Source organism: Hylobates moloch, unplaced genomic scaffold (genome assembly GCF_009828535.3).
Source record: "Hylobates moloch isolate HMO894 unplaced genomic scaffold, HMol_V3 SCAFFOLD_1, whole genome shotgun sequence".
Taxonomy (NCBI): domain Eukaryota; kingdom Metazoa; phylum Chordata; class Mammalia; order Primates; family Hylobatidae; genus Hylobates; species Hylobates moloch.
Genome location: NW_026652276.1, coordinates 41,313,555 through 41,334,084, shown reverse-complemented (window position 1 = coordinate 41,334,084; position 20,530 = coordinate 41,313,555). Strand labels below are relative to the sequence as shown.

Genomic DNA, 20,530 nt, shown 5'->3' with positions numbered 1-20,530 from the left:
GCAGTGACCCGCTGCACTCCAGCCCGGGTAAAAGAGCAAGACTCCGTCTCAAAAAGAAAAAAAAAATCAGAGAAAATAGCAAATGGATTGGCTGGCCTTTCCAGACTAACTTTTTATCCTGCCCCTCCTCTTTCTAACTGTATAAAGTGAATAATTAATGGTAGAGCTCTTACCATTAGTATCAGTTTCAGGAATACCCAAGTTTTCAGATTTGGAATACTTGCATATACATAATAAGATATCTTGGAGATGAGACCCAAATTTAAACATGAAGTTCATTTACGTTTCATATATACCTTATACACAGTCTGAAGGTAATTTTACACAATATTTTAATTAATTTGTCCTATGATTTAATTCTTTAAAACATTTTTAATTTTATTATAAAATAACACTTCCAGGATACAGACTTGCTGTGGTAGGAATATGTAATCAGGCCACTCAAAAATGCCTGCACTTGAGGCTCAGCATTTAAAAATGAATGTTTATATGTAACAAAAATTAAATGATGTATTTTTTGTATTAAAATTAAAGAAACATGTTGGATAATCGTTATAATAAAGAATATGCTCTAAGAATGGGGATAAAAGCTGTTGGGTACCCCTTGGTACCACCATTTCATAGAAGATCATAGTTGTAAACAAGCAGAAGGATGATGCAATCTCTGGCATAATTAAAACCGGGTAAACCACAGTAAGTGTGTTCCAGCAATTTGTCAAGTTATTTGTCCAGGTCTGTCATAGCTACTGAGCAAATGGGTTGGCATGAATAGTTATGTCCTTAATGTGTACATCATTAAGAGGTCGGTATGTCTTCTCATTTACTGGCAACTTCTCCAACTCATCTAGAGTTTCCAGACCATCTATTACCCTGAAAGAGAAACAATATAACATGAAAATTTCCTTAAATTGAAACATGATGTTCATGTTTCAAACTGTTTTTCTACACTTTCGTACTTCCAACACCAAATGTGTGGGTTTTCCCAGTTCTCCAATTCTCTGGGTATCCCACAACTTAATTATTTTTTCGAAATTTTATTTATTTTTTTAAAGACAGGGTCTCACTGGGACTACAAGGGTATGCCCCCACACCTGGCCCTACAATTTAATTGTGACACTAACTACAAGGAGTGAACAGAGACCCCGGTTAATCCCACAAGACAGCCCCTACTACTTCGGATGCCAGTTCCAAGTCCCGGTTGTGATCTGTACTATCTGACTAACCATGATATAATTTGGGATTTTTCATGCCCCCCCCAGCTCTGTTCAATAATTTTCAAAAATGGCTCATAGAACTTAGGAAAGCACTTTATTTATTATTATGGGCTATTATAAAGGAATAATTTAGGAACATATTACAATTCAGGAACCACCAAATGGAGGAGATGCATAGGGCAAAGTCTGAGAGAGGGGCACAGTGCTTCCATGCTCTTCTTGGGGTGTGTTACCCTCTTAGTATCTACTTGTGTTCACCAACCTGGAAGCTCTCAAACCCTGTTTAGAGTTTTTACGGAGGGCACATTAGGTAGGCACGATTAATTAAATCACTGGCCACTGGTGACTGGAACTCAATCTCCAGCCCTTCTCTCCTTCCCAGAGGTCAAGAATAGGAGGTCACTGAATGTTCCAGCCCTCTAAAAATACACAACTGATTCCTCTGGCAACCAGCCCTCCATACCGAAAGCTATCTAGAACCCCACCAAGAGTCACCTCATTAGCATAAACTCAGGTATGGTTGAATGGGGCTTATTATGAACAATAAAATATTCCTTTCACTCCTGTCACTCAGGAAATTGCAAAGTTTTTAAAAGAACTATGCTGGAAACCAGGGATGAAGTCCAAATATGTATTATTACAACACACTAGTCATAAAGATTTCTTTGCTACAGGAAATACATGGAGAAAGTATGTAGATGACACTATTAGCAATATTGCCCTACAATGAGAATCCTAAAGTAGACGACCACTCCACTTTGTACTTGTTTTTTTGTTTGTTTGTTTTTGTTTTTGAGACGGAATCTCGCTCTGTCGCCCAGGCTGGAGTGCAGTGGCGCAATCGCCGCTCACTGCAAGCTCCGCCTCCCCGGTTCACGCCATTCTCCTGCCTCAGCCTCTCCGGGTAGCTGGGACTACAGGCGCCTGCCACCACGCCCAGCCAATTTTTTGTATTTTTAGTAGAGACGGGGTTTCACTGTGGTCTCGATCTCCTGACCTTGTGATCCGCCCGCCTCAGCCTCCCAAAGTGCTGGGATTACAAGCGTGAACCACTGCGCCCGGCCACTTTTTTTTTTTTTTTTTTGAGATGAAGTCTCGCTCTGGTCCCCCAGGCTGGAGTGCAATGGCGTGATCTCGGCTCACTGCAACCTCCGCCTCCCGGGTTCAAGCGATTCTCCTGCCTCAGCCTCCCGAGTAGCTGGGATTATAGGAGCCTACCACCACGCCTGGCTAATTTTTGTATTTTTAGTAGAGATGGGGTTTCAGCATGTTGGCCAGGCTGGTCTGGCCTGACCTCAGGTGATCCGCCCGCCTTGGCCTCCCAAAGTGTTGGGATTCAGGCATGAGCCACCAAGCCCGGCAGTTAATTGTTTAATTATAGTATTTCTTTTTTTTTTTTTTTTTTTGAGATGGAGTCTCACTCCCATTCCCCAGGTTGGAGTGCAGTAGCACTATCTTGACTCATTGTAGCCTCTTCCTCCAGGTTCAAGCAATTCTGCATCAGCCTCCCAAGCAGCTGGGACTACAGGCACATGCCCCCACGCCCAGCTAATTTTTGGGTTTTTAGTAGAGATGGGATTTCACCACGTTGGCCAGGCTGGTCTCAAACTCTTGACCTCAAGTGATCTGCCCACCTCAGCCTCCCAAAGTGCTGGAGTTATAGGCATGAGCCACCGCGTCTGGCCTAATTATGGCATTTCTACTTTTTGCTTCTGGATAACAACAAGAAGTAATAAAAATAGGAGAAGAGAAGACTGACAGTTAACTCAGCCTCCAGCAATCCCACTTCATGTTACCACCAAGAAAAAATATATTGAGAGCTATTCTTCAAATACAAGTTTTGGAAATTTCAGTCTAAAACATTTGCTAAAAAAGAGTGGCTTTCGATCTCCTGACCTCATGATCTGCCGGCCTTGGCCTCCCAAAGTGCTAGGATTACAAGCGTGAGCCGCTGCACCTGGCCATCTGACTGCATTTTGACTGCAACCCGTCACATGAGGTCAGATGTGGAATTTTCTACTTGTGGCATCATGTTGGTGTTCAGAAAGTTCCTAATTTTGAATTTTCAGATTAGGGATTCTCAACCAGTGGTATGTACTTTAAAAAATTAACAGATTTGTAGGCCTGGTGCGGTGGCTCATGCCTGTAATCTCAGCACGTTGGGAGGCCAAGGTGGGCGGATCACGAGGTCAGGAGATCGAGACCATCCTGGCTAACACGGTGAAACCCCATCTCTACTAAAAATACAAAAAATTAGCCGGGCATGGTGGCAGGTGCCTGTAGTCCCAGCTACTTGCGAGGCTGAGGCAAGAGAATGGCGTGAACCCGGGAGGGGGAGCTTGCAGGGAGCCGAGATGGCGCCACTGCACTCCAGCCTGGGCAAGAGAGTGAGACTCTGTCTCAAAAAAAAAAAAAAAAAAAAAAATTAACAGATTTGCATTTTATTTTGCATTTTCACAGAATGGGTACTTCAACCAAAACATTTTTATTTTACCCCTAAATATAGACATTTAAGTCTTTAAATTATAAGTCTTAAAAGCTATCCCACCTTCTAGGTCAGTAAGAGAAACAGAGGAGGTAGAAAATAGGTCTCAGGTAAAAAGTTAAAAAAACCCAGCAGGTAGAACTAAGGCAGTTAAGTAGAGTCGAGTATCTGGGAAACGGACCCCTTGGAGAACTAGAGGAATTTACTGGATCATCTTCCCAGAAAAATGTGTGTGCATCTATATACGACAAACAAGGAATTAATGAACCTAAGGTTAATCTTTGTTCTAAACTCTACAGTTTTGTCGCAAATCCAGTAAAATGAGTCCTGGTAATAACTGAACAATAATTTTGAGTGATGGGTTAAGGGAGAAAATAAGAGGGAAACTGGGTTATTTACAAACACAAAAAAACTACTAGATGTTGTAATATTTCTTTTTTCCTTGATTATTATTAATGTGTAAATTAGATACATGTATATGGAATGAAAAAGAAAAGATCTGTCTAGATCTCATTGCAACCTTGACGCCCTGAGCCCAGCAATCCTCCCACTTCAGCCTCCCAAGTAGCTGGGACCATAGGTGTGAGCCACCACACCTGGATAATTTTTAAATTTTTTTGTAGAGACGGGGTTTCACTATGTTACCTAGGCTGGGAGTCCTCTATTTTTAATTAAGCTAATTTGGCATCCAAACTATTAAATAGAACAAACTCTGGAATTGTGCCTTGGTTTATTAAGCATGATAATTATTTGTTGAATGAACAGACAAATTGACTTCCCACTGATTTATAAAAGCAACTCCCAGACATAGTACTTTTAATAGATACCCTGGCAGAAATTGTGAAACACCTTCCTAGGAGCCATTCTTCTTACTCAGAGAAATCTAATTTTAGTAAGGGTGGCAATGTGGCTGAAATACATTTTCTACCCTCCATTGTAGGTAAGGAGTGGTTACATTACTAAGTTCTGGGTCTTCTGGGAAAGTTTTTTTTTTGAGACGGAGTCTCACTTTGTCACCAGGCTGGAGTGCAGTGGCGCAATCTTGGCTCACTGCAATCTCCACCTCCAGGGTTCAAGCCATTCTCCTGCCTCAGCTTCCTGAGTAGCTGGGATTACAGGCACGCACCACCGCACCCAGCTAATTTTTGTATTTTTTAGTAGAGACGGGGTTTCACCATGTTGGCCAGGATGGTCTTGATCTCCTGACCTCATGATCTGCCCTCCTTGGCCTCCCAAAGTGCTGGGATTACAGGTGTGAGCCACTGCACCTGGCTTTTCTTTTCTTTTTTTTTTTTTTTTTAAGAGATAGAGTATCATTCTGCTGCCCAGGCTGGAGTACAGTGGTGTGATCTCAGCTCATGCAGCCTGGAACTCCTGGGCTCAAGTGATTCTCCTACCTCAGCCTCCTGAGTAGTTGGGATTACAGGTGTGTGTCACCACACCTGGCTAATTTTTAAAATTTTTTTATAGAGACGGGTTCTCGCTATGTTGCACAGGCTGATCTTGAACTCCTGGCCTCAAGTGATCCTCCTGTCTCAGCCTCCCAAAGCACTGGGATTACAGGCCTGGGAAAGTTCTGTTAATTAAAAAACGTGAATCAGCTGGCAAGCACCTTTTATCTTTCCTCCTCTTTCCTGCCTGATACACAGAAGTTTTGATAAGAGCTGTGCTGCCAGTATTATGACAGAGGTGCCTAGAACACTGGTAACAAAATGGAACCACCATGCCAGTCCATCTTGTTTAAGCCACTATTTTTCAGATCTGTTAGTTGCTGTGAAATGCTATCATTAATGAAAATGGACCAGCCTGGGCAACATAGTGAGACCCTGTCTCTAAAAAAAGAGTGTTATTTTTTTTTTTTTTAAAGTAGCTGCGCATAATGGTACACATTTGTGGTTCCAGTTACTCAGGAGGCTGAGGTGAGAGGATCACTTGAGACCAGGAGGTTGAGGCTGCAATGATCCATGACTGTGCTACTGCACCACACTCCAGCCTGGTGACAGAGCCTTTCATCTCAAAAAAAGAAAAAGAAAAAGAAAAAGGAAATAGATATACTATGTTAATTTGCATAACAATATTGAAAAATTATTGGCCTCTTTTACAAAATAAGGAAAATAAAGCTCAGGGAGATTATAACTTTCCCAAGGTCACAGGGTAGCTAAGTGGTAGACTTTTTTTTTTTTTTTTTTTGTGCGGTGGCGTGATCTCGGCTCACTGCAAGCTCCGCCTCCCGGGTTCATGCCATTCTCCTGCCTCAGCCTCCGGAGTAGCTGGGACTACAGGCGCCCACCACCGCGCCCGGCTAATTTTTTGTATTTTTAGTAGAGACGGGGTTTCACCGTGTTAACCAGGATGATCTCGATCTCCTGACCTCGTGATCTGCCCGCCTTGGCCTCCCAAAGTGCTAGGATTACAGGCGTGAGCCACCGCGCCCGGCCAAAGTGATAGACTTAAACTGCAGGTACATTTAGCTCTCACACCACTCTTCTTTCTTTTCTTTTCTTTTTTTTTTTTTTTTTGAGGCAGAGTCTCACTCTGTCACCCAGGCTGGAGTGCAATGGCATGATCACGGCTCACTGTAACTTCCGCCTCCCAGGTTCAAGTAATTCTCCTGCTTCAGCCTCCTAAGTAGCTTGGACTATAGGTGTGTGCCACCACATCCAACTAATTTTTTTAAATATTTTTAGTAGAGGCCGGGCGCGGTGGCTCACGCTTGTAATCCCAGCACTTTGGGAGGCCAAGGCCGGCGGATCACAAGGTCAGGAGCTCGAGACCACGGTGAAACCCCCTCCCTACTAAAAATACAAAAAAATTAGCCGGGCGTGGTGGCGGGCGCCTGTAGTCCCAGCTACCCGGAGAGGCTGAGGCAGGAGAATGGCGTGAACCCGGGAGGCGGAGCTTGCAGTGAGCCGAGATCGCGCCACTGCACTCCAGCCTGGGGGAAAGAGCGAGACTCTGTCTCAAAAAAAAAAAAAATATATATATATATTTTTAGTAGAGATGGGGTTCTGCCACATTGGCCAGGCTGGTCTTGAACCCCTGACCTCAGACAATCTGCCCATCTTGGCCTCCCAAAGTGCTGGGATTACAGGTGTGAGGCACTGTGCTCAGCGTCACTCTTTTCAATATTAGTTATGCTACTGTCACAGCTAAGCATATGCACCACTTGCATTGAAATGCTAAAAGAAAACCATAACCAGAATACTCACTTCCCAAATACGGTGTATTTCATGTCCAAATGTGGCTGTTTGCCATAGGTGATGAAGAACTGAGATCCATTGGTGTTCGGGCCATTATTAGCCATAGATACAACACCTCTAACACTGTGCTGAAAAAGACACATCAAAGTATTAACTGTGTTTTTATATAACCATCCCAAATATAGTATTGAAACAAGACAGGCACACCTTTGTTTTCTTTTTTAAAAATATTTTGAGACGGGTGTCTTACTATGTTGCTCAGGCTGGTCTCTAACTCCTAGGCTCAAGTGATCCTCCTGCCTTAGCCTCCAAAGTGTTGGGATTACAGGTGTGAATCACCACACCCAGCCAAGACATTCACTCTTTACCTTCACAATACTTAAGGGGCAAGTAAACATTTAACCAACTTCTCTCTATTAGGGGTAATCCAAATGTTCAGTTTCTACCTTTTCTGTATCCTTGAAAACTTGTATGTAAAAGGTTAATATATCAAATCATATTTCTCAATTAATTTCATTTTCACTTTGAAGAAATACAGCCATGGACACTTTTTGCAATATCAACAAATAATAGAAATAATCCTTACATTTATATTAAGGAATAGTGTGCTGGAATGAAACGATCAGGCAGGCAACAAAACCAAAATGCCCACAATCTCTTCTCACATACAATGGACTCTTGCTAGTTTCTTTATCTGTAAAACAAGGGAGGTTGGACTAGTTTAAGGGTCTATTCATAACTCAGATGCTCACAAGAGTCAGGTAGATAAACTGACAATTGGGCAGAATGTAAACATTAAAGAGAGATGAAGTCTGGCAAAATGAATAGGCTATCTCTTGATTAATGGCATTAAATATTTTTTTTTTAACTAATGGCCACAGATAATGCATCTGTGGGTGTTCCACTCATGGGCAGTCAGTTTATAACCCCAGGACTGAACGATCTAAGAAAGGTCTCACCTAGCTCTATTATCATGATAGTATTTGTTTACAAGAGACAGTGTATAGAAATTAAAAGGACCTTATTGATAAGAATGAAGATATAACTGTGAACTATGTTACAGGGAGGTGCCTGTAATACACTACGACTCCACCAATTACTCTAGTTTTAGCTATTCATTGGGTGACGCTAGTAAGTCATAGAGATGCACCTATATCAAAATATTAATGCTTGTCTCCCTAAAAGGTGTTCACCGATCAAATGTAATATTAAATACATACACATATATTTAATACATACACAATATTTAATACATACACAAAAATATAGTTAATAAAAATGTAAGTTAATAAAATAATCACCCATTAACATATTTCCCAGCTTTCAGAGTTAAAATTTGCCAATTCATTGAATAATGGGAGCTCAAGAAAAAATAAACGTTACCAATTAATTACATATATCTATGTGCTCCTCTCCATCTATTACCTCAGCCTCTACAAGAGGTAACCACTATTCTAATACTTTTTTTTTTTTCATTTTTTCATTTTTTTTTTGTTTTAGAGACAGGGTCTTGCTCTGTCACCCAGGTTAGAGTGCAGTGGTGCAGTCATAGCTCACTGTAGCCTTGACCTCCTAGGCTCGAGCAATCTTTCCACCTTGGCCTCCTGAGTAGCTGAGACTACAGATGTACACCACCATACCTGGCTAATTTTTTAACTTTTAGTAGAGATGAGGGCTCAATATGTTGCTCAGGCTGATCTCAAACTCCTGGCCTCAAGTACTTGTTCCTCTCACCTCGGCCCCCTAAAGTGCTGGGATTATAAGAGTGAGCCACTGTGCCCAGCCCTAACACATTTACGCATTTCTAAACAACACATTCTTTCCTTTTCCTTATGAATGTAATTACGTTGTAACATTTTAACATTTTAGTCTTCTGGGAAATGCTTTCTACAAGTAACGTTACATTTCTAAGGTCATACATGTACATATAGCCATAGTTTATTACTATTTTTTTACTACTATGTGATATTTCACTACTGAATATACTACAATTTATCCACAATCTACATAGTGATTTATCTACAATCAGTGGACATTTGGGTTGTTTCTAGACTTTTGCTGTTACAAACAGTACATCAGAACACTCCTGTACATGTCTCTTGGTGCAAACTTACAAGTTTCTCTTGAGTAAACATTCGGGAATGGAATTCCTGGGCCAGAATATATGAAGAGTCAATACATATCCATAACCTTGGTGTATAAGGTGTATAATATATACATCTCGGCTCACTGCAAGCACTGCCTCCTGGGTTCAGGCCATTCTCCTGCCTCAGCCTCCTGAGTAGCTGGGACTACAGGCACCCACCACCACACCCGGCTACTTTTTTGTATTTTTTGGTAGAGACGGGGTTTCACTGTGTTAGCCAGGATGGTCTCGATCTCCTGACCTCGTGATCCACCTGCCTCGGCCTCCCAAAGTGCTGGGATTACAGGCGTGAGCCACTGCGCCCCGCCTATATAATGGTTCTTAACTCTGCCTGCAAAAGAATCATCTAGGAACCTTAAAATACAGTCTAAGTCCTAACCAGCCCTACTGACTTTATTTTTAGGAGGGCAAGGCCATGATCTGTTATAGTTTTAAAACTTCCAGCCAAGTGCAGTGGCTCACTCCTATAATCCCAACACTTTGGGAGGCCAAGACAGGAGGATCATCTGAGTTCAGGAGTTTCAGACCAGACTGGGCAACAGAGCAAGACCTCGTCTCTACAAAAAATCAAAAATTAGCTGGGCACGGTGGTGCACTCCTGTGGTCCAGCTACTTGAGAGGCTGAGGCAGGAGAAACTGCTTGAGCTCAGGTCAAGGCTGCAGTGAACCATGATCAGGCCATTGCACTCAGCTTAGGCAACAGAGTGAGACCCAGTCTCAAAAACAAACAACAAAGTTCCACAGGTGATTCTGTCATAGCCAGTCTCTGGTTTTCAACTGGTATACGGAAGCAGTCATTAATGTAATAATTAATACCTAAAAAATTGTTTATTCATTCAGGAAAAAGTTGACTTTTCAAAAAGTTTATCACCTCCCAGCCACAACTCCTGTAACAAAACTAATACAACAGAAAAGTAAAATGAACCAGCTTGGGCAACATAGTGAGACACCATCTGTACAAAAAATACAAACATTAGTCAGGCATGGTGACATGCACCTGTAGTCCCACTTACTCTGGAGGCTGAGGTGGAAGGATCACTTGAGCCCAGAAAATTTAGGCTGCAGTGAGCCAAGACTGCATCACTGCACTCCAGCCTGGGGGACAGAGCAAGACCCTGTCTCTAAACAAAGGTTTTAAAAAAAGCAAAAAGAAAAGAAATTACTCCTAGTCTCATCATCCAGAGATAAACACTGCAATGAATTTTTTTCAGAATTTTTGTGGGTACATTTTAATGTAATGGAAATATAATAATACACTTAAACTGCATATTTTGATTGAGTAGACTTTTTTTTTTTGAGTGGGGTCTCATTCTGTGCATGATCTTGGCTCACTGCAGCCTTGATCTCCTGGGCTCAAGCAATCCTTCTACTTCAGCCTCTTGAGTTGCTGGGACTACAGGCACACGCCACTACAACAGGCTAATATTTGTATTTTTTTGTAGAGATGGGGGTCTCACTATGTTGCCCAGGCTGGTTTCAAACTCTTGGCCTCAAGCAATCCTCCTTACTGGGCTTCTCAAAGTGCTGGGATTACTGTACCCAGCCCTGATTGAGGATACTTCATTGCTCTTTTACTAATCATAAAGTTATCATTCTATGGAGATACAAAGTTTGAAAGACCACATAATAAGTCATCAACTGAAGTTATCTCTGGGAAGTGGAATTGATTTTTAAAACTAGGCATGCACTAGTTTTTAATTTTAGACAAAAAAAAAAATGACTCCACAGAGGTTTGAAAAACACAGAAAAATATAACAAAGAAAATTAAAAATCCCTAATTTTACCATGCTAAAGACTATTTATATGCACTACTCTTTAACCTAGTTGCGATCTACCACAAGTATTAAGTCAAATTAATACAGGGATGTTCAAACATCTAACAGAAGATGATAAAAGCTGGGCGCTGATAATGGGCAACATTGCAACCAGGAAGTTTGATAGTCTTTCCTCCCCGCTCTCAAAAAAGGCCAGTTTCATGTCATTCAACATGAATTTTATGGTGAGATATTAAGCCTCTTTGGTACACTACCAGTTAAACATTTCAGGTTAGATTCAAAGATGAACTCACTTAAGAGCCACATGGTGGTGGGATTCCAGTACACATGTCAGGCTAGGACCATCATTTATCAAGTCTCCCCGACATCATTTGTCAAATGTACAAAAACTATAAAAAAGTATATTCATTTTGCAACGATGTTAACTTGTGTCATTATGACTCATGTATCAAAGCTTCCATGCATAACCAAGGCATGAGAAAATAGATTTTTAAAGCACTGAGGATTTACCTTAAGATATTCACTGTATTCATCCTCAAACTTCTTGCCCCAGATACTGTTGCCTCCTCTTCCAGTTCCTTTATTACGAGTGAAGCAAATCAAAAGAAGTGTTTAATTAAAATTGAAAACAAGATCATTTCCCAAAACTTAAGGAATACTTTATAGTTCGACTGTTTAAATATAGACAAAATTTGATATGGCCTCTCCTAATTCCCCAAATTTAACTTTACAGACCTGAAGATTAAAACAGACCTACAAAAAACAAAAAAGAATAACCCTCCTTATAAATATTGTTCATATATATTTAAGTATGAAAAGCTTCACAGATTTGTGTCTCGTCCTTGTGCAGGGGCCACGCTAATCTTCTCTGTATTGTTCAAATTTTAGTATATGTGCTGCCAAAGTGAGCACAATATTGTTCACATTTTAGGGGTAGGTGCTAATAATTTCTGCTTTAAAATTACACCATGTAACACTATGCGGCCATAAAAAGGATGAGATCATGTCCTTTGCAGGGACGTGGATGCAGCTGGAAGCCATCATTCTCAGCAAACTAACACAGGAACAGAAAACCAAACACCGCATATTCTCACTCATAAGTGGGAGTTGAACAATGAGATCACATGGACACAAGGAGGGAACAACCACAGCAGGGCTAGTTGGGGGGTGGGGGGCAAGGGGAGGGAGAGCATTAGGATGAATAGCTAATGCATGCTGGGCTTAAAACCTAGATGACGGGCTGATTGGTGCAGCAAACCACCATGGCACACATATACCTATGTAACAAACCTACATGTTCTGCACTTGTAGAACAGAACTTACTAAACAAAACAAAATGAAAACTCCACGTTTTTAATTCCTCTTCTTTTACCCACTTTTTCATACTATACATTCAGTTCCTTAGATCTTAGTTAATGGAATAACTTACCTGTTGGATCTCCTGTTTGAACCATGAAACCCTTGATATTCCTATGAAATATACAGCCATTGTAGTAATTACTGGCACAAAGAGCCAAGAAATTCTGAAGGGAGTAAAAATAATGATTGAGAAATGATGCAGCAGAAACCCAGTTAAGACAAAGAACCAATCATATTTACTGAAAACGTGATAGCAGCATATTTAAACTATGACTTTTGGCATTACTTTGGATGTCATTTCCCTGCCTACAACACTTCAATAGCTTCCTTCTCCTCTTGGAATAAAATACAAAATCTTCAGCCAGGCACGGTGGCTAATGCCTGTAATCCCAGCACTTTGGGAGGCTGAGGTGGGTGGATCACGAGGTCAGAAGATCGAGACCATCCTGGCTACGGTGAAACCCCATCTCTACCAAAAATACAAAAAATTAGCTGGGTGTGGTGGCAGGCACCTGTAGTCCCAGCTACTCTGGAGGCTGAGGCAGGAGAATGGCGTGACCTCGGGAGGTGGAGGTTGCAGTGAGCCGAGATCGCACCACTGCACTCCAGCCTGGGTGACAGAGACTCCATCTCAAAAACAAAACAAAACAAAACAAAACAAAACAAGGCTGGGCGCAGTGGCTCACGCTTGTAATCCCAGCACTTTGGGAGGCCGAGGTGGGCGGGTCACGAGGTCAGGAGATCGAGACCACTGTGAAACCCCATCTCTGCTAAAAATACAAAAAATTAGCCGGGTGTGGTGGCGGGCGCCTGTAGTCCCAGCTACTCGGAGAGGCTGAGGCAGGAGAATGGCGTGAACCGGGGAGGCGGAGCTTGCAGTGAGCCGAGATTGCACCACTGCACTCCAGCCTGGGCGACAGAGCAAGACTCCGTCTCAAAACAAAACAAAACAAAAAGAAAATCTTCAGCAGAGGCTAACAAGCCCTGCAGTACCTGGCTTACCTCCTCATCACATATACTAAGAACTGCTTTCTTGTTGCTTACTACCTAAACTCCATCAGCATTCTGACAATCCAAAAGGGGCAGCTTTTCTTACCTGGGGGACTTTGTACCTGAGATTTCTATATCTGGAATGTTCTTTTTTTTTTGTAGAGACAGTGTCTCCTTATGTTGCCCAGGCTGGTCTTGAACTCCTGAGCTCAAATGATCCTCCTGCCTCAGCCACCCAAAGTGCTGGAATTACAGGTGTGAGCCAACGTGCCTGGCCTTGGAATTTTTTAAAATTTTATTTCACAACCTTTTCTGAATCTGAATACCTGGAATATTCTTTTTATACCTCTTTCCATGGAGATGCCCTCATACCTTTGTATTTAGTTTAAGTATTAGTTTATTGGCTACGCCTGCCCTCACCTTCTTCCTTTCCCATTATTCTCTATCTCAACACTTAATTTTTTTCAAGGCATTATCATCTTTTAGAATTACTTAATTTTAGGCCAGGCACAGCAGCTCACACCTGTAATCTCAGCACTTTGGGAGGCAGGAAGATCACTTGAGTCCAGGAGTTCAAGACCAGCCTGGGCAACATAGTAAGACCTCATCTCTATCTTAAAAAAAAAAAAAAAATTTTTTTTCTTAAAAATATAATTACTTGGCCAGGCACGGTGGCTCACGCCTGTAATCCCAGCACTTTGGGAGGCCGAGACGGGCGGATCACGAGGTCAGGAGATCGAGACCATCCTGGCTAACACGGTGAAACCCCATCTCTACTAAAAATACAAAAAATTAGCCGGGCGCAGTGGCAGGCGCCTGTAGTCCCAGCTACTCAGGAGGCTGAGGCAGGAGAATGGCATGAACCCGGGATGAGGAGCTTGCAGTGAGCCGAGGTCGCGCCACTGCACTCCAGCCTGGGCAACAGAGCTAGACTCTCTAAAAAAAAAAAAAAAAAAAAAAAAAAAATATATATATATAATTACTTAATTTTCCTGCCCTGCTTATTTTTACAACTAAAATATTGGCTCCATGAGGGTAAGGAATGTCTGCTGCTCATCACTGTGTCTCCAGACTCTGGGGCAAGATAGCCTTTCACGAATAATGGGTTTTTTGTTTTGTTTTGAGGCAGGGTCTTGCTCTGTCACCTAGGCTGGAGTGCAACAGTGTGATCAGAGCTCACTACAGCCTTGACCTCCTAGGCTCAAGCAATTCTCCCACCTTGGCCTCCCTTGTAGCTGGGACAACAGGCTCACACCATTAACACCTGGCTAATTTTTGTATTTTTTTGTAGAGATGGGGGTCTCACTATATTCCCTAGGTAGGCCTAGAACTTCTGAGCTCACCTTAGCCTCCCAAAGTGCTGGAATTATAGATGTGAGCCACCATGCCCAGCCATAAACAATTGTTGAATAAATGAATATATACAGGTGACTCTTCTTCCTTCCATCCTTGTCATTTAAACAGGTGAAACAGGCCGGGCACGGTGGCTCATGCCTGTAATCCCAGCACTTTGGGCAGCCAAGACGGGTGGATCACCTGAGGTCAGGAGTTCAAGACCAGCCTGATCAACATGGTGAAACCCCATCTCTACTAAAAATACAAAATTAGCTGGGCATGGTGGCTGGCGCCTATAGTGCCAGCTACTTGGGAGGCTGAGGCAGGAGAATCCCTTGGACCTGGGAGGCGGAGGTTGCAGTGACCCAAGATTGGGCCACTGCCCTCCAGCCTGGGCAACAAGAGCAAAACTCTGTCTCAAATAAATAAATAAATACAGGCGAAATAATGTATAGAACAGGCCAGACATGGTAGCTCACGCCTGTAATTCCAACACTTCAGGAAACTGAGATGGGAGGATGGCTAGAGACCAGGAGTTCGAGACCAAGTTGGGCAACATAGTGAGATCTCATCTCTATAAAAAATTTTAAAAAAAATTAGCCTGGCATGGTGGCACACGCCTGTAGTCCTATCTACTTGGGAGGCCAAGGTGGGAGGATTGTTTGAGCCCAGGAGGTTGAGGCTGCAATGAACTGTGATTGCACCACTGCACTCCAGTCTGGGCAACAAAGCAACAAAAACAAAAAAAAGTATACAACAATTCTTTAATATAATATCCTGCCGGGCACAGAGGCTCATGCCTATAATCCCAACACTTTGGGAGGCTGAAGCAGGTGGATTACCTGCGGTCAGAAGTTTGAGACCAGCCTGGTCAACATGGTGAAACCCCGTCTCTACTAAAAAAATACAAAAATTAGCTGGGCATGGTGGTGGGTGCCTGTAATCCCAGGTACTTGGGAGGCTGAGGCAGGAGAATCGTTTGAATCCCAGAGGTGGAGGTTGCAGTGAGCCAAGATCATGCCACTGCACTCCAGCCTAGGTCACAGAGCAAGACTCCGTCTTAAAAAAAAAGAAAAAAGGCTAGGTGCAGTGGCTCATGCCTGTAATCCCAGCACTTTGGGAGGCTGAGGTGCATGGATCACCTGAGGTTAGAAGGTCGAGACCAGCCTGGCCAACATGGTGAAACCCTGTCTACTAAAAATACAAAAATTAGCCAGGCATGGTGGCGCACACCTGTAATCCCACTTACTCGGGAGGCTGAGGCAGAAGAATTGCTTGAACCCAGGAGGCAGAGGTTGCAGTGAGCCGAGATCGTGCCATTGTACTCCAGCCTCGGGGACACAGCGAGACTCCGTCTCAAAAAAAAAAAAATAAGTAAAAAAAATAAAGAAAGAAAAAAAGTAATATAATGTCCTAATGATTACGTTTCCTGAAGAAAATTAGTTCAAGAGAAAAAGATACTGGCTACTCTATTGTTACCGAAAAATTATCTACGTTCTCTTTGATCCACCTTTGACATTGGACAAACAAGTGGAAATCAGGCCAGAAGTTAGGATGGTTAGTTTTCCCTAACAATGGTTTTACAGAAAGTTTTGTTGTTGTTATTTAGGTTAGATTATTCAATTCCAAAGTGATTATCTTGTATTAACTGATGTTGAATAAGTAAATAATGGTACTTACCTCACATGTTTTGGGTGTCCTCTCACAGAAGACTTCAATTTTAATATCACCTACATCTGTATGCAGTGTCACAGACTAAAAAGGAGAGAAAATGTGAGAACAAATGAAACACTGTTTATCCTGTGGGATATTCAAATGATAACTGAAAAAAAAGAAAACTGCTTCAGAGATGACCCATCCACAAAGCAGCTTTTTTTTTTTTGGCTCACTGCAAGCTCCGCCTCCCAGGTTCACGCCATTCTCCTGCCTCAGCCTCCCGAGTAGCTGGGACTACAGGCGCCCGCCAACACGCCCGGCTAATTTTTTTTTTTGTATTTTTAGTAGAGACGGGGTTTCACCGTGTTAGCCAGGATGGTGTCTCGATCTCCTGACCTCGTGATCCGCCCGCCTCGACCTCCCAAAGTGCTGGGATTACAGGCTTGAGCCACCGCGCCCGGCCCACAAAGCAGCTTTTAGAGGTAAGTTGTACTTTTTCCTCAAAATTGATCTCAACAGTAAAGAAAAAACTCCAGAATATAAATGTTAGGGTTAAGTAGTATCCATGATAAAACTTTGGAAGTAAATATTTTGATGGAAAGAATTATTTTAACTTTGAAATTTTTTATCAAGAAAAATAAAAACAATTGTTATGTATTATTGATGTACATGGCAATTCATCAACATCCTTATTTATAGAAAAATGATGAGAAAATGATTTTTCAAAACAATTTCCACCATTTTCCTTAGGTAATTTAATTCTGAGAAATAGGGTTAAAAAATAATTCCTTTCTCAACTAACAAAAATATAACAAGTCTCAGTGTTTCTAAATCTTAAATGTGCAGAGACAACCACAGTGCTTTCTTGCTTGCTTTTTGTTTTTGTTGTACCTGTTTTTCTGTAACCTGTATACCCCTTGCTATGACACTGTATTCCAGAGAGGGAGAAAACAAATTTGGAGGGTTCCTTTTTCATTTCTCCTTTTTTTTTTTCGAGATGGAGTCTTGCTCTGTCGCCCACGCTGGAGTGCAGTGGCGCGATCTCAGCTCACTACAATCTCCACCTCCTGGGTTCAAGCAATTCTCCTGCCTCAGCCTCCCAAGTAGCTGGGATTACTGGCTTATGCCACAACACCCAGATAATTTTTGTATTTTTAGTAGAGACAGGGTTTCACCATGTTGGCCAGGCTGGTCTCGAACTCCTGACCTCAAGTGATTGGTCCACCTCTGCCTCCCAAAGTGCTGAGATTACAGGCGTGAGCCACCGCGCCTGGCCTAGCAGTTAGAGAGTATGAGCAGGTTAAAGATGTGTGTGGGAGAAGCAGGGCACTATTCTCATTGCCTTTTTCTACTTCAGGTTCTAGTTGCCCACTTTATTTAATCGTTTTTTTTTTTGTTTTTTTGTTTTTTTGTTTTTTTTTGAGATGGAGCCTTGCTGTCGCCCAGGCTGGAGTGCAGTGGCGCAATCTCGGCTCACTGCAAGCTCCGCCTCCCGGGTTCAAGCCATTCTCCTGCCTCAGCCTCCCGAGTACCTGGGACTACAGGCGCCCACCACCACGCCCGGCTAATTTTTTTTTTTGTATTTTTAGTAGAGACGGGGTTTCACTGTGTTGGCCAGGATGGTCTCGATCTCCTGACCTCGTGATCCGCCTGCCTCGGCCTCCCAAAGTGCTGGGATTACAGGCGTGAGCCACCGCGCTCGGCCTATTTAATCGTTTTTTTAAAAGCAGAGACGGGGGCCTCACTGTGTTGCCCAAGCTGGTGTTGAACTCCTGGGATCACGCAATCCTCTCACCTCCGCCTCCCAAAGTGCTGGGATCACAGGTGTCAGCCACTGTGCCCAGCCTAGTTGCCCACTTTAGATCTAGAGCAAAATAATCCAATTAAAATTGTCAGACCTGTCTATTCTCTTCTGCTCCTTCAACTCTCCCTTTCCATTTCTATCTATCTTGTAATCAACCTTTCTCCATAAAAGGTAAATTCTGGCTGGGCGTGTTGGCTCATGCCTGTAATTCCAACACTTTGGGAGGCCAAGGCAGGCAGATCACCTGAGGTGAGGAGTTCAAGACCAGCCTGCCCAACATGGCGAAACCCCATCTCTACTAAAAATACAAAAAATTGGCTGGGCGCGGTGGCTCACGCCTGTAATCCCAGCACTTTGGGAGGCCGAGGTGGGCGGATCACGAGGTCAGGAGATCGAGACCATCCTGGCTAATACGGTGAAACCCCATCTCCACTAAAAATACAAAAAAATTAGCCGGGCGAGGTGGCGGGTGCCCGTAGTCCCAGCTACGCGGGAGGCTGAGGCAGGAGAATGGCGTGGACCCCGGGGGGCGGAGCCTACAGTGAGCAGAGATCGTGCCACTGCACTCCAGCCTGGGTGAAAGAGCGAGACTCCATCTCGAAAAAACTGGCTGGTGGCAGGCCCTGTAATCACTACTGGGGAGGTAGGCAGAGGAACCTTGAACAGGGGCAGAGGCTGCATGACCGTTCTGTGCATTTTAAGTGACAACATTAAAGAATTTTAAAGTAATTTTGTGTTTTTTAAAAGAATTATTCCATATTAAGTGCTTCTATGTTATACAATTTCTCCATCTTGCCACTGCAATTTCCATGCACTTTTACTGCCCTTGACTGAATTTCTAAAAATTACTTATAATGAAAGACATTAGATAAAAATTGCTCAAAACTTACCATTTTTCCTCTTAGTGGTTTCAGGAAGGACTACGTAATTTCTCAGAGTCTTACAGCGAGTTCAAAAGTAAGTCTCTAGTCCCAAAAGAAAAAAAGAATTAGGCTATTTTTCTGTCTTAACTCACACACGCTCATCTTTACTGCACATTTTAAATAAAAATTCTCGCCGGGCGTGGTGGCTCACGCCTATGATCTTAACACTTTTGGAGGCCGAGGCAGGTGGATCACTTGAGGTCAGGAGTTCGAGACCAGCCTGACCAACATGGCGAAACCCCGTCTCTGCTAACAACACAAAAATTAGCCGGGGGTGTGGTGGCGGGCACCTGTAGTCCCAGCTACTCAGGAGGCTGTGGCAGGAGAATCACTTGAACCCAGGAGGCGGAGGCTGCAGTGGGCCGAGATCAGGCCACTGCACTCCAGCCTTGGGTGACAGCGCGAGACTCCATTAAAAAAAAAAATCCTCTAATGGCATCCCCTAGGTAATAAAAACCCAGCTATAGAAGTAATGACGAGAGATCCTACCCGATTCAAGCCTCCCAATCTCCTACTTGCCCGGCTTGCTCTTCTTCAAGAGCCTCCTTGCAAGTCCCCCAATAACCCAGATACCTTCCCTTAGGGTCCAGGCATTGGGTGTCCCTTTTGCCTGGAATTCTTACACTCAGACATCTCTACGGCTAATTTCCTCACCTCCAAATTTCTGCTTAAATGTCAAGTTTAACTGACCCGACAATCCTATATAAAACTGTTTTAGCCCTTCAGCCTTAGAACATTCCTATTTCCTTCTCCCACAGAACTTATCACTAATATACTATGAACTTCTCTTTTTTTTTTTTCACCACAGCACTTATGACTAATATACTATGAACTTCTCTTTTTTTTTTTTTTTTGATTTTGAGATGGAGTCTTGCCCTGTCGCCAGGCTGGAGTGCAGTGTGGCACGATCTCGGCTCACTGCAACCTCCGCCTCCGCCTCCCGGGTTCAAGTGACTGTCCCGGGTTCAAGTGATTGTCGTGCCTCAGCCTCCCGAGTAGGTGGGACTACAGGCGCGCGCTACCATGCACGACTAATTTTTGTATTTTTAGTAGAGACGGGGTTTCGCCGTGTTGGCCAGGCTGGTTTCGAACTCCTGACTTCAGGTGATCCGCCCGCCTCGGCCTCCCGAAGTGCTGGGATTACAGGCGTGAGCCACCGTGCAGGGTCCTTCTTTTACTCTGACATTGCAACAACAGCCTCGCCGCCCACTGTTCACTCGCAGTATCCCAAGAACTAAACCAGTAGTAACACAGAACTCAGCAAGCATTCGAATAAGTGAATGAAAGAATTAATGACGTTACTCCATACTTGGGCTTCACCACTTGGTTTAGCACAGCCGTTGTTAAAACAGGAAAAATGCAATCGCAGATGCCAGCAGAGGTCTGTTGGTTCAAAATTATAGTTTCTTTGGGCCAGCGGAAGTTGGGCGCGGGACCCAAGAGAGAAAACGCCCCTACCGCCTCACCTCCTTCCTCCCCTCATCTTCCTATCTCAAACCAAAACGACAATGCAATTTATCCCCAACCGGAAATTTGATAGTAAAAGGGAGCTCTACTAATAATTGCACTGGTACAAGAAGTGTAAGGCGAAACTACCTGGGCAACTTCAAGCAATGCTTTACACTCGGCTGCCAAACGGAAAA

General features: G+C 43.2%; 1 protein-coding gene and 1 non-coding gene across 4 annotated transcripts; both read right to left on the bottom strand.

Annotated features, from left to right (window-relative positions):
* Positions 1-257: 257 nt before the first annotated feature.
* On the bottom strand, positions 258-20,527 carry PPIL3 (peptidylprolyl isomerase like 3). 3 transcript variants are annotated; one of them, XM_032755012.2, is made up of 7 exons: positions 20,197-20,318; positions 18,855-18,929; positions 16,185-16,259; positions 12,250-12,343; positions 11,331-11,398; positions 6,909-7,027; positions 258-870 (listed from the first exon to the last, which is right to left on the bottom strand). In XM_032755012.2, the coding sequence occupies exons 2-7, from the start codon at positions 18,855-18,857 to the stop codon at positions 744-746; spliced, it is 486 nt and encodes a 161-aa protein (XP_032610903.1). In that variant the 5' UTR covers positions 18,858-18,929; positions 20,197-20,318; the 3' UTR covers positions 258-743. The 3 variants fall into 3 exon arrangements, with proteins under 3 accessions (XP_032610903.1, XP_032610904.1, XP_032610905.1); XM_032755013.2 differs by lacking the exon at positions 20,197-20,318 and adding an exon at positions 20,484-20,527 and having other exon boundaries at positions 352-870; positions 18,855-18,927; XM_032755014.2 differs by lacking the exon at positions 20,197-20,318 and adding an exon at positions 19,542-19,697 and having other exon boundaries at positions 352-870.
* Positions 11,626-11,732, bottom strand: LOC116809776 (U6 spliceosomal RNA). Its single transcript, XR_004369962.1, has one exon. It is a non-coding gene; the product is annotated as a U6 spliceosomal RNA (small nuclear RNA).
* Positions 20,528-20,530: the final 3 nt, after the last annotated feature.

What these genes read in the sequence shown, in the direction of transcription:
- PPIL3 (XM_032755013.2), bottom strand. An exon ending in TCAAACAGGAGATCCAACAG is followed by an intron (nt 11,399 to 12,249) that starts GTAAGTTATTCC and finishes CTCGTAATAAAG; the next exon opens with GAACTGGAAGAGGAGGCAAC. An exon ending in AAATACACCGTATTTGGGAA is followed by an intron (nt 871 to 6,908) that starts GTGAGTATTCTG and finishes TTTCTCTTTCAG; the next exon opens with GGTAATAGATGGTCTGGAAA.